The following is a 14,275-nucleotide window of genomic DNA, read 5'->3' as shown; positions in this document are numbered from 1 at the left end:
AAAATCGACCACCCAGGTTGCATGCAGTTTGCACTCCACATATGCCACCCCTTATGTCTTTGCGTATCACATCATAAACTGAAGCACTGCTTGGTGTAATCCGTTTTTAGCTCCCTCTAGAATTATCTCTGGTGGGGGTTTTTATATATATATATATATATATATATATATATATATATATATATATATATATATATATATATATATATATATATATATATATATATATATATATATATATATATGTATATGTATATGTATATGTATATATATATATATATATATATATATATATATATATATATATATATATATATATATATATATATATATATATATGTGTGTATATATATATATATAAATATATATGTATATATATATATATATATATATATATATATATATATATATATATATATATATATATATATATATATATATATATATATATATATATATATATATATATATATATATATATATATATAAACACCCAGAACAGCCAAGAATTCCTCGATTGCAAATATAGCCAGTGTAATGTACTGTTTTAGGCTCAGGGTTCAGCAGAGCCAACCTCTCAAACATACTCAAACAGAGGTGATGCATTTTAAACATAAGCATCACGAGTAAAAGAAAGCACAACTCAGATTTATAAGGAAAACTCAAGCAGCAACTTTATTTTCTGACAGTATTTTGGAATAACGATAAATATGAGAAGGTATCTAACCACGACAATGTGAAACCACCAACCGAAAACTGTAGTAACAGGAAAAGCAATAGAGCTTTCAACATGAGACAAATATATGTATGACATGTACTGTATTAGTTTGGTGTGTGCAAGGTCAATGAATGCGTAATTTACCAACATACCCACTAGGTGGCGCAATTACTTTAAGTGTGCTTCTGCCAGTTTGTGTACTCAACTAGCATTCAGTTATTTGCATTAAAGGAGGGGTGACCTAACCCTGTTCTCTAGGGCAATGGTCTCCAGTCACCAGTCCGTGGATCAACTGGTTCGGGGCCGCGTGGGCCGCACCCGAAATAATGTTTTGGAATTGACATAGTTTAAGAGTTCTTTCATTTGTGCTTTGTTTGGCTTGATCTTTGTGTTTTTGGCGCCACCCCTGCCCACTGTTGATATTACATTTTGTAGTAAGAAGGAAGGTGTGATCTTGAGAACAGTCAGTCGGTAAAAAAAATTCTAGTCATCTGAAGATAAAGAATAACATTATACGTGTTGCTGCAACCGTTCTCATTAATTGAAGATGGAAATATGACTTCACGAGCACCCCCCCCCCCCCCCCACCACCACCACCAAAAAAAAACAAAAGAAAAGAAAAAAAAAAACAATACATTTGATTACCGCACACACCTCATAATATTCTATTACGGTATATTATTTTATAGTTCCTGTACCCTGCATGACATCTCATTTGTGTCTGAGTGAAGTCGGTCATTATACAAGTGGACATCGTGTCTGTTGGCACTCAGTGTGTATGCGTGTGTGTACTGCTGTTGTGTGTCTGCACTATTGTGTTCCAGCTGTCTGAGTGGATAATACTCAATGGGCACACGCAACATGAAATGGCCATGGGGCCTGTGCTATAATTGGGGTTTTTTGTGAGCCTTGAGAAGACAGCACGTGCATTAGAGAACAATATTGCAATCGTACATCAAATGCTTTGTCATCTGATTTAAAAAAAAAAAAAAATCACAGAGCTATCGAAACACACACGATGGGATAAATGCATCGCATAGAAACACTTTGAATAACGAGCATGAAATGGGTATAACAACAATACAATCACATTCTAAAATGTCTTGGCCTTTCGGTTATTGAACTGCATCACAATGCTGTTAAATTAATTGCGTGTGAATTCAATGAGTTGGCTACCAAAAACCTCAAATAAGTGTACATGGATGAAATACAAAACCAACATTTCCACTCTGCCACCCAGCTACAGTATTTCCTATCAAGTCCAGAGTTAAAACTGACCCGGGATTCCAGCAGACTTTTGGCAAGAGGTGTTGTTTACCCTGGATTATTCAACAGTCAATCACAGAGCCCCGTAAACAAACAATCATTTATACTCACGTTCACACTGAATTTTCATGTAAACTAATATGCATGTTTTTACAATGCAATAGGAAACCAGAATAACCAGACATCATGCAAACTCCTTTCACATAGGGTTGAGCCAAGAGACACAGTCACAGGCTGCCTATCAATGCTTCCCACGTTTTAAATGTCAAAATAACATTTTAGATGTCAAAGCTCAGTTGTTAAGCAATGTCCGGAGGCATTAGTGCATTTGAGTTTCTATGAAGTCTATATAAAAGGTAGGGCTAAAATAACAGTGTTACTCGGATTTTATTCCGCGATGTTGGTGTGACAGCAGGAATTCTGATTCCTATTGTGGAAAATCACTTCAAGGCAAGTATAAAAGTGGGCCTTTTCAAACACACTGTAGGAAAAGATAGATATGTATGTATCTGACCACGACAATGTGAAACCACCAACCGAAAACTGTAGTAACAGGAAAAGCAATAGAGCTTTCAACATGAGACAAATATATGTATGACATGTACTGTATTAGTTTTGTGTGTGCAAGGTCAATGAATGCGTAATTTACCAACATACCCACTAGGTAGCGCTTTATTTAATTCCTCAATGATTCCAAAAGACTGATCCATACCTTTGTTACGTCACTCCTCGCCTACTGTAATGCTTTTTTGTTGTTGCTCTTAACCAGCCTACACCACCATTTGCAGTTGTTGAAAATGCAGCTGCCTATTTTCAGACAGGTGGGGGGGGGGGGGGGGGGGGGGGCAAACAAACAAACAAAAACCATGACTAAATTAGTCCGTTCCTACATTCTCACACTGGATGACATTCATTTTAGGATCCAGTTCAAAGTTTGATTGTTTTTAAATGCCTAAATGATTGGACACCATCATACCTTTCAGAACTTGTTCAGCCTCGCATTATGACCCGGGACTAACCAGTGGCTCTTGGAAGTTCCTCGATCCCGGCTCGCTACTCGTTCGGCCTGAGCTTTCTCTGTGTCCACCTGAAAGCTGTGGAACAGCCTACCTTTACAAGTTAGGGCTTTACAGTTTGTTGAACCTTTTTACATTTTAATCTTTTCTCCCAGGTTTTACCCCTTGCATGTAATCTTGGCTGTTTTATCTTTCTTTTATCTTTGTGCTGAGTTGATTTTTATTATCGTGTATATTTAATTCATATATTTTTTCTTGATCATTTAGTTTGTATTTTAGTAACTGTACAGCACTTTGGTCAGCCCTTTGAGTTTGTTTTTCAAATGTGCTTTATAAATTAACTTTGATTTGACCTTATTAATGTATTACTGATGTCTTTCTTTACTGTGAACCTTTCGAGCACCTGGTAAATTTCAATGGTTTGTCGCTCTAAATACTGCTGTTGTGCAAGATTATGAGTCGTCTTTCTCGTTTGTAATTCTAAAGGTTGGTAAGGAGTAATCGATTCTAGGTGAGTTAAAGCAGGGGTCACCACACTGGTGCCCGTGGGCCAGTTCTAAAAATAGCTTATAGTAATGGGGAATAGGGATTTTCTAGGAATGTTACAAAAGTCATCATTTGAAAATGTGAACATTGCTAGGTTCTATCAATACAATGATCAGTGTTTTCTAATAAGCGCACACACCATTAATTATTAATATCGGAATATAAAGGTAGTTTGAGCAAATACGTTCAGAAATGTTTATCAAACAGCTCAGCCTTTCATCAATCAGTACCCAAAAGTAGCTCTCGATTACAAAAAGGCTGGTGACACCTGAGGTAAAGGTTTCCAGCGCAAATTTAAAATGTGAACCCCCTTTCATCTAAGTACTAGTTTATCTAGCTTAGATGTTTATTCAAAAAAAAAAACAATCTTTCCTGGCCCAATGAGCATCACAGTAGCATCAATAAACCATCACGCTTGATGTAATACATTATAATCTGTGGACTGGTAAAGTGACACTTTGATTTTTGCATTCCTTGAATGATTTCGACCGTTTTTCATTACAGACAGCAGAAGGTGGTGTAGGTGCTGCATTTACCATTGTCCGTGACTATAACAAACATGCCGCCTCTGGAGAAGTGCCACCCACCCCATGTAATATAATTTAACGATAACTAGATCTATGATTACATTTAAGACATACTGTTGGTATTTGAGAGCACATTCATTCGCAAGTTTTTAAAATTTACAATCATTAATTCCTTTTTAATGAAACATGGTCTAAAGCTTACACACTGTCCCTTTAAGACTGTAAAAGTTGCGGTGCATATCATGTCATGTGTGACAATAATTTAGATGATACTTTTAAGAAGTAAGAAGTACCGGTAATTTGAGCTTTTCATCAAAACAAACAAAACTACTTACAAGACTTTACACGATCAGGATTTTGGAGTCAACCATCAAGCAGAGAATTAAATAAAAAAAGACAACTGATTATCAATCTCATCAGACTATGGGACCGGCCCAGCACACAGCCAAAACCTGCCTGTATTCTGTAGTAATGCACTGGAGAAAATTCTTAATAATCAAACCCGAAAAAGTCACCCCGAGATGCTCGTATACATTCAATGTACAGAACATTGGGCAAGAGCAAAAAAAAATACCTACAAAAAAATAAATACATTGAAAATAAATCCATCCCATCATACATGACTTGAAACTGAAATATTAACAATGGCTGCACAAGGACATCGATGGAGAGAATGAAATTTCATTTTTTAGCTCTAATGTTTAATTACGTCAATCCAATCAATCACATTGATCAATCGGCTAATTATGACATTACTGGTGATCAATGATTTTGCATAAAATAAATGCAAAATGTCTGTTTATTCAGTCCAGCAGATCAGATATGCGTAAGGTCTACTATATACACATTAAGCAAAACATGAGTCTAGCACACTTCAACAATATCGTTATAGCTCCATTCATCCATTTTCTACTAATACTGTTCATAGGTTATGGGAGAGGCATGAAATTCAGCTAGGTACACTACCAGACTAGGAATGGCCCATCATCCTGTTTTGGAAAGTCAAAACACATCAGTGTCATTTTCCAGTCATTTCCATTACCGTGTATAGGACCTCTGCCAGTTGTAAATGGCATGGATATTATGGAAGCATGCCGGTACTCTTTTACATGTACTGACACTGCGGTGGCGGAAGACTCTCCCTCCCGTGCCTCCCCCCAGACCCCTCCTCCTCGCTGCCAGCTGTTTTGTCCTCTCCTCTGCAGCAAAAAAGTCTGTGGTCGCCCTGAAAAATTCCAAAAGAGCTTGGTGGCTCCAGTTGGTCCCAAAGTTAGCCGTCACACTGTTTGTTGCTGCTGTTTGGTTAGCTGGCACAGGGGGACTCCCTTCGCACCTTGTGGAGAAACCACAGTGGCCACCTCGGGCTGTTAGAAGGAGGAAAAAATGCGGGTTACTTTCAAAAAGCTCCCAGGGTACTGTGGATTGGGCATTTCCCCGAACAGGGTCGTCCTGAGCGCATACACTCAGGACCGGGATGGCCACTTCATCCACATCTCTTAAAGGTTCATTGCGCTCCCAGTACGCTTCCCAGGAAGCAGAAGTGCTGCCGCTGGTCCCACTTGGTGCTGCTGACCCACAGCCAACCTGATCACGTTGACAGAATAGAACTTCCTCCAGGCTACGGAGAGAACCGGCAGAAAAGAGGGTGTCCGTATGTATGGTACCACTCAAAACTGTCCTGTACCTGAACACAGCGTCAACAAACACAAAAGACAACATGAGACAAAGCAGAAACTCAATACCAGGCCTCTCAAATTGCTTTGATTGGAAAAGTGATTCTCGTGTCACGCCGTCCCTCAGAATCAATCGGTTGCCACGGCAACGTGATGATTTCAAAATTGTTTGTGCTCTGCTGTGTGGTGGTTAGTCAATACAGTATTTGGAAAATGGATTATTAGTATATTGTCTTCATTCACTGCCAGAGTAGATCTGAAATATAGCAGTGCTTAAATGTGATTAAAGTTAGAGAGACAGAGAGAGAGAGAGAGAGAGAGCGAGACAGAGAGAGAGAAAAAGAGAGAGGGAGAAAGCCTATAGCAGGAGTAGACAACGAAAATGGTGAGAGCGCCATATTAAAATAAAAAACAAAAAAACAGTCAAAACATGAAAGCCTTATACAATCCTTATAACTAAGGCAACACATGCTGTAAGTGTCTATATCAGCCAAGGTTAATACCTTAGCCAATTAAGAAATGTGCAAAGCACAGCATTGCTTTTGAAAGGTTGTGTGGATGGCTTGATAAAAGCCCCAATTGGTCCATAATATTTTGAGAGTAATGTGTAATTGTTTAAGGGACACACAATAACATTTTTATTTTTACCTAAGATTAAGTGTTTTGTTCTAGATGTTTTGTTGATTTAGTTTACAAATCTACTTGGCTTATGTGCCAGTACGATATTTTACCTATTTTACCTTTCTCCAACAGTAAAACCCAAAATGACACCTGTGACATTTTTTTGGGCCCAATAGCCATATGGAATTAGATCTCAGGCTGTGCAAGATTTTGAGCATACTAATATTGCGAGATTTCTTCCCAACCCGGGCAAAGATATTTTGAGAATAAGCAAAGTAAAACAATGTAAAAAAAAACAAAAAAAAACCTTATGCTCCATTAATTTTCCACTTTCCTATGTCATGTTTAACTCATTCACTAGCATTAACAGCTATAGACATGAAAGATCCATATTTACTGGGCTGGCAGTAAATATTAAGTCATTCACTGCCATTCAAAGCTTTATAAGTCAAAACCCCTTTTTAACTGGGCTGGCTGTGAATGAGTAATGTATTTTTCGGACAATAAAGCACACCGGATTGTAAAGCGCTTCCAGTCACAATGAACAGGCCCAATTTGGGAAATTTATATTAGGAGGGTGCACTGAATGCACGCCGGGTCAGGTACATTACTGCACATCAAGGGAAACTAACCAGTACAACAAAAGAGGCTTATGTTATTCAACTTCAATTCAACATCCAAACTTAAGTTGTGTCTGAGGCGTATTGTCAATTTTTGAAAAAAAAAAAAAAAAAGTCTCTAAATGCACTTTATGGTACGAAAAATAATAAACACAACAACATGGGCAGGAAACATTTATAACACAATATAAATATGAATAATCAGTGTGGAGAATTCGTCCAAACTGTTGCCTTATCACCACACTTTCCCTTCATACCTGCTGAGGCCCATTTTCTGGTAGAGCACCAAGGCCCACTGCATGGGCCAGCAGAGGCCATTCTCAAACCAGCTCTGGCAGCGGAACACAGGCGACAGGCAGACTGCCGCCGTCACGTAACTGGACGAGCCACACTCCCCCAGGTAAGAGAGGAGGAGGCCGGATCCCGTGCTCTCGCTCACTGCATATAGTTTGCCGGCGGGCTGCCGGTAGCGGATGTAGCGCACGACCTCTCGCAGGTCTGCGGGGTCTCCAAACTGCTGCATTTTGACAGTGGTGAGTGGGGTGCCGTTGTGGCTGCGGCGGTTGAAAACTGCAGGGAGGTATCCATGGGAAAGGGCTGTTTGACACAACTGTGGGAGATAATACACAGAGACACCACGACGTATGAGGGAAACTTTGCAAGAACATATTCAACATGCAATGTAATGACAAACGAATGAGGGCACTCACTTCATCAAGATACAAATAATTTAGAGGTTCAGCAAATTCTTTTTTCCTCACTAAATTGCTTTAACATTTTATTTTAGCTTTGGAATACACTGCCTGTGGTGCCAGAGGAGATGGTTACTGAATATCGTAAGTAGGTTGCAGTTATACTGCCCGGGAATTCCACGACACAAGCAGTACAGTTTGTCACTTAATATAAATTGAAGAAAGAAGAAAAAAAGCTTTTACAACCGAGTTTCCCTCCGTCCTACTAAATGTGTTTTTCATTATATTCCGACAGCTGCTTTTATAATTGAATGGGAAAAATGGCTGGCCCCAACGAAGGCTCGTATTCAGTGCCTTAGAATGTTGCATTTACTTGCAAATTTCACTTTTACCACTTTTAATTGGTCATAATGCAATGGAGTCCAAATATGAAAGGTCATCTGGACTTTATCAAGAGCCAGGTTGCTGCCATTTGACAGCTGGCTTTAAAATTGACAATGGACAGACCTGAAGGTCGACCCTGACATTGTTATCATGAAACACACAGGAAGGCTCTCTTTGTTTTTATTGTAAGCATATGCTCGCAGTAAACCAAGTATGGAGTACAATTGTGCAGAAATAGAAAATCTACCATACAGAGATGATGATGTATGTATGTATATATATATATATATATATATATATATATATATATATATATATATATATATATATATATATATAATAATATATATAAATAATATATATAAATAATATATATATATATAAAGGAACACTGTAACCTAGTAACCAACTGTAACCAAGTAGAGGCACGCACTGAACGAGTTGAACTCACCGTGAAATTACATTGCTCTGCTTCAGTTCTCAGGTGAGATTAATACAGTACACTTCGTGTATATCGAAAAAGCAAGATTGCACAGCTCACTTAAAGGAACAAATGTTGACATAAATGAGAGAACACAGGCATTGCTGCGTGCAGACACACTCTTGAATGGCAAAGTTAACTTCACTCCTAAGTTGACAGCCAACAGCAAGATCATTAAACTTAATGCAATAATTGACTGTAAAGGCTTCATGTAATGGGGATTCAACTTTTTGGAGCTTTTGACCATGTTACAATGTTAACATGGTTGTCACCCCAAACATCCTCAGTATTATTTATCGTCATTGATGCATACCTAAGAATTCCTTGCCTGGCCTGAGCCCATATTAGGGGGCTTCCGTTAACAAATCATTCTGTAATGTCACAAGTTAGAAAAGAACACCCTTGTCCAGCTTCTCCGTACCACACATGCAAGAATAAATAGATGGCAAACTCATCCGAGGAGAGGTTCCCGTTTTTCCACTTTAGTTTTCATTCCGGGGTTAGGGAGAAGAGATTTTGCGCCAAATTGATCAGGTAAACAGCGATATTTCATTTATTAGTCTACAAAGTTTTAATGTATAAAATATCAAAGAGGCAAAAATGTGTATTTGGGAGCAAACAGTCTGACAATCAACATTTGATGTACATAATTAACCCGTGGACAGAACTGTTATATCGTGATTGCTGGAAGAGACTGGTTTGATAGGAGGAAGGGCTGTTGTTCCTTGTGTGCAGTCTCTTGACATATGCTTTGCCTTGTTGACTCTCCAGTTTATTTTAATATCAGTAATGTTTCACTTCCTGATTAGAAATGTCCTTGGGGGAAAAAAAAAAAAGAAATTATTTCCTAAGACAGTAAAATCGTCAGTGTGCCAAAGGTAATTTGTATGCATATATTTAATTGTGGTAAATTTAAGATCAAGTGATCTGCTACCAGTAAAAAGAAACAATACTTTTCGTTCTGGATCATAATTTCCACTCAAATCCAGATGAAGTGTATGTATATATATATATATATATATATATATATATATATATATATATATATATATATATATATATATATATATATATATATATATATATATATAATATTTTTGTAAATGTAATATTTTTGTAAATTGTCATAGTACTTGCTGGCTCAGTGCTCAGATTGTTCAAGTCTGAACTTGTGCAGACAAACTTAAAATAATGACAGGCCTCATTTTTAAATGGTTTACAGTCAGAACTGCTTCTTGACTGTCAGCTTGGTGATAAATTCCTTAAGTGAAGACTCCTAGAGTATTGCTGAAGCGCTTCTCTAAAATAACATTAGCAGATTATTTAAAAAAAAAAAAAAAAAAAATTTACAATAACCATTTTTTTCACCATTCTGTATTATTACTTCCTTAAACTGATATATGGTTGGGTGTGATTCTTGGTATGATTATTTTAACTGCTGCCAAATATCTTTTATTGAGATTAATAAGACTATAAATGAACCTATAGGTAGTGGCTATTCTAATATGTTAATCTGTTATTAAAAGATTAATTGCAATCAATCAATTACAGTCATAATTAAGGCTTTTTTTAAAAATTAAATTACCGGTAATCTGATTTTTAATCCCTATGCTAATTACATCCGTTTTTATGCATCAGCATTTTTGTGCTTGTGCTGGGGGAAGAAACACAAAGGTCAGTCCCACCATAAAGTGGACACGGATTGGCTGTCACTGTTGAAAATAACCTGATAGGCTCCTGTTGTGGATGGGAGGGCAAATTCAAGAGCAGAAGGAAGATTAAAAATGGAGTTTTCAGTACCATGAATGAAAAATTTGCTTTTAAAAAAATCCCGTCAGCATCTTTGATAAAGGTAAAGAGATATGCAATCTTTTTAAGAAGGGGCTTGCTTGTGACACGAACAGCTGAAGCTTAGCGTACCTCTTAAATACAAAGCACCAAGCTGTCACGGCAACCATATCTGACTATAGCAACAAAGACGCTAATGCGGCGAGCCATAGCAAAGCTCTTGACCAAACTAAACTTCACCCTGCTTTTTGCCCCAATCTAGGATGGGTTTACTGTGTTACCAATGTTTACTTTTAATGTTAATATTCTAATTATTTGCCGATTGACAAAAGGAAACTGCACCATTCCACCGGATGGTCAAAACTGAAGGCTGCAGCCAGTACTTGTGACTGGCTCCTGCTACAGCTGAAGGTAAATGTTTACAACTGCATCTATTAGAAAAAACAACTGGCTGAAGCCACACAATAAAAATAAATAAATCAATAAACTTTTCTAAATCAGATTAAAGCATATTATTCTTTTTAAAATCTGATTAAATCAATTACATATCTTGATTATTTTGATCTTTGATCTTTTTTTCTCACTAGACGGCACAACCTATCACCAAAACATTTTGTAGCTATTGTCATCTATACTATGTATCTCAGAGTGTGCCACAAATAAATGCATAAAAATGAGTGTACCTAGCGCAAAAGTAGAGTGTTGACGCAAAATCACCTTTGGATTTATGACACACGTGTATCAAATTTCTTCACACCACTGTGTGCACTCTGCAGGTTCTTGCAAATAGTGCCCAATTAATTATTCTTTCAGTGCCCCGTTTCTGTTTTGGTGTCCAACCATTCAAATATCTTGATACTCATGTAATCCACGGAAGCAGAGACTATTTCTAAACATGTTTAAAGAGTAGTCCTTTCACATTTTTCTTTGTACATCATTTCCAGCATTTTTCACTTGTCCTCCATTGTTTCAATCCAGTTACTGTTGTGCCCTTATTTGACATTTGCATGACATTTGCATTGAGAGCACACGCTATAAAAAGGTAATGAGCTCCCCCAGTGGCTCGTGTTCAACACGTGAGCTGACAGCCAGTCATTCAACGCAATGCTAGACACTTCCTGACGTCTCCTCAAGTCAAATGATGCTTTACATTGACTCATTAAGACTACTTATATATATATATATATATATATATATATATATATATATATATATATATATATATATATATATTTTTTTTTTTTTGTTTTTTTTTTTTTTGTTGATTGAGTGTAGTAAGCGGTTCAGTTCACGAAATCATGACTGAAACACGGCGCTAAATATGACTTCTCAGGCCAATACTGGCCACCTTCAATAAAGTGAAAGTGTTGCTCCCAGCAATATATTAAGGACACTTCCTTTTTTAAGAAGCTAATGCTCTAATATTTAGCCAGTTATTCCTGCATACACGAATGAATGCCTGCTGCCTTATTTATACTGTGCTCCCAACTATAAGCCTAATTAAACATTTCTCTGAAATCTGGAAGATTAGGTATGCGACAAACCATTACCAACGACGGATTACAATGATGGACAAAATCTACTGTTCCGTTGGTGTTGTTGTATTAAAAATGTTTTCATCATTTGGTGGTCCGTTGGCAAATTGAGAGTCCGTCAGATGAACTGCCTACCTCTGTTAAATACGCTGCAGCTTTCTGGAATATAATAAGGTTGAGCTTTGCTTTACATGGCCACAGCGTAAATAATTTAACAATTCAATTTATTATTCTGGCTGCAGGTGTAGCTTCACTGCATCGCACGGGAGCTGGTCAAATTATTTAAAAAGCTGAAAGGCTCAAAATATTGATAACAAAATGCAGTGTGGTTAATGGCACGACTGCACACAACAATCATACTGTAGTGTGGTATATTGTTTTGGCAGTTGTTGTACTAATGTACAATCCACTTTACCTGCAGCACATTTCTGGTGATCTTTCCAAACGAATTGGGGATGATGAGAAGAACCGGGCTGGTGGAATGACTGGAGCTCCTGCGCTTCTTCTGGTAGGAAGGAAAAGCCCAATCCAAAGCCACCAGTCCATCATCGCTCAGCTGCAAGTTGTCTCGCACAAAATGGACCGGGATGCCGTAGGACCAGCAAGCCTCGTACAAGCTCTGGAGGACGCTGCTGGACCGCCACGTCCAGCCGACCCACGGTGAATAGTTGGTGAAAGTGGTGCAGTTTTTCAGGAGGTAGTTAGCGAGGGCGGAGGGTTTGCAGATTAGCTTCACACTGTGAGTGTGGCGGGTACGGTTGTCGTCTTTGAGTGGACAGTCCGGTTCTTTCGGCGCCGTGTTTCTAAGAGAAACTTTGGAGATGAACCCGATTATTGCCACCAGAACTGCAGCGCACAGGACCACGAACCATTCTAGCATGGTCACAATGAATGCGGCACGGAGGCGTTTTCAACGGGACAATTGTGCACAGTTAAAAGTAATTTGTCCTAAATCCGAGTTCCACTGCGCAGGAAACGCGCGAGGCTACTGACCTCCAATGCGATGCGGCCACGCGCAAACAAACAAAATCCCCTTTTGTGTCCCTCGTAAAGTACGTTCATCATGCCTCATCGGGGCATCAACACGTCTGCACCCAAACAGAATAAAAAGCAAACAGCTGCCCGGGCTTGTAAAAATGTGTCTGCTAAAGCTGAATGGAAACGCCTCCCTTCAAGTCCAACCCCTCCCACCGTGATGAGCAGGTACAGGCACTGAACATTTTCGCATTTTTTGTAATAATTCAATATAAACTTCATTTTGGAAGAAAACAAAAACAAAACCAAAACGTGATCATTTAAAACTAACTGAAACACCCGAAAGTCCATCCAGGGGCGTACTCACATTTTTTTTTCTGTGGGGTGGCCCAAGTGACAAAACACCACAGAGAGGGTTGTCCGTGCATGGATGCATGCCTGATTTTTCATCATGTGTATCATCATTATCATCGTTTTTTTTCCCTAAGGAATGTAACTTCAAATATTGCTTTAACGAATTATTTGTGGCAGAGTGTCAAGGATCTAATAATGTAGCTTGCATGTATATTATGGCATCAACATTTTCCTATCTACTGTAGGTGTGGATGTGGCCAAAAAGGAACAAGTGGTGGTCATGACCAGGTAGCGCCGCCCCTGCAAACATCTATTTTCTCTCTCACCTGTCCTCCCAGTAGAGTCTTAGGTGTGATGGAGCCTCTCCCAGCTGACTGAACAAGTGGTGTGGACCTGTTGCTTTACAACGCACATACAGATAAATAACAATTCACACCTATGGGCAATTTGATGTTGATTTGAACATACAAACTTCCCATAGGAGGGGTGGAGCCGAAATTCAAACCATGAATCTCAACTTTTATCCAAAGCAAACAATTTCATAGGAATTTGGGAGGTATATGTTAAAAAAATAGTTTTTACTATGATACAGTATATTTCCCTTATATTTATTTATTGCTTTTTACAAACAAAAATGCTTCATGATATACAGAAATACATACTTTCATTTTCATTCTTTGATTTTATTTGTTCTCCCATATAGTTTCAAGCAAATTAGGTGTGTGTAAACAAATATACTGGAGATTATTTGAGAATACAGTAGTTCAATTAGGTAATGGCCTTGCAAACATAGACAGCAGTGTTGTTACAGTTTAATCATCACCATATATCCACAAAAACATAAATATAAATTATGAACAGTATGCAAAAATGGATCACTTTCCTTCTGACTTTTGTAGATTGTAACAGTTGTTGATATTGACCTACCAGGTCGACCAACAAAGTTTGGCAATTAAAAAAAGTTTGAAAAGGGAAAACTGAATTAAAAAAAAAGGGGGAGCTAAAACCATCCATCCATTCACTTCAAAATTCAACTTCGGTTCACATTGGCCATTTCTGAGCAACAATATTATTTGGCA

General features: G+C 38.0%; 1 protein-coding gene across 1 annotated transcript; it reads right to left on the bottom strand.

Moving 5' to 3' along the window:
- Nucleotides 1–4,752: 4,752 nt before the first annotated feature.
- abhd15a (abhydrolase domain containing 15a) lies at nt 4,753–12,986 on the bottom strand. Its single transcript, XM_088426746.1, has 3 exons — nt 12,283–12,986; nt 7,245–7,597; nt 4,753–5,757 (listed from the first exon to the last, which is right to left on the bottom strand). The coding sequence occupies exons 1-3, from the start codon at nt 12,745–12,747 to the stop codon at nt 5,112–5,114; spliced, it is 1,464 nt and encodes a 487-aa protein (XP_088282872.1). The 5' UTR covers nt 12,748–12,986; the 3' UTR covers nt 4,753–5,111.
- Between the last annotated feature and the right edge of the window lie 1,289 nt (nt 12,987–14,275).

Source organism: Hippichthys cyanospilos, chromosome 11 (assembly GCF_059441005.1).
Source record: "Hippichthys cyanospilos isolate Australia breed blue-spotted pipefish chromosome 11, RoL_Hcya_1.0, whole genome shotgun sequence".
NCBI classification, from domain to species: domain Eukaryota; kingdom Metazoa; phylum Chordata; class Actinopteri; order Syngnathiformes; family Syngnathidae; genus Hippichthys; species Hippichthys cyanospilos.
Note: the sequence above shows the minus strand (reverse complement) of the source record. Positions and strands in the feature narration are given on the sequence as shown.

Excerpts from the sequence above, each read along its gene's own strand:
- abhd15a (XM_088426746.1), bottom strand. The coding sequence starts at position 12,747 with ATGCTAGAATGGTTCGTGGTCCTGTGCGCTGCAGTTCTGGTGGCAATA. Across the intron at positions 7,598-12,282 it reads TCACCAGAAATGTGCTGCAG|TTGTGTCAAACAGCCCTTTC; the intron begins GTAAAGTGGATT and ends TATCTCCCACAG. Across the intron at positions 5,758-7,244 it reads CAGAAAATGGGCCTCAGCAG|GTACAGGACAGTTTTGAGTG; the intron begins GTATGAAGGGAA and ends CGCTGTGTTCAG.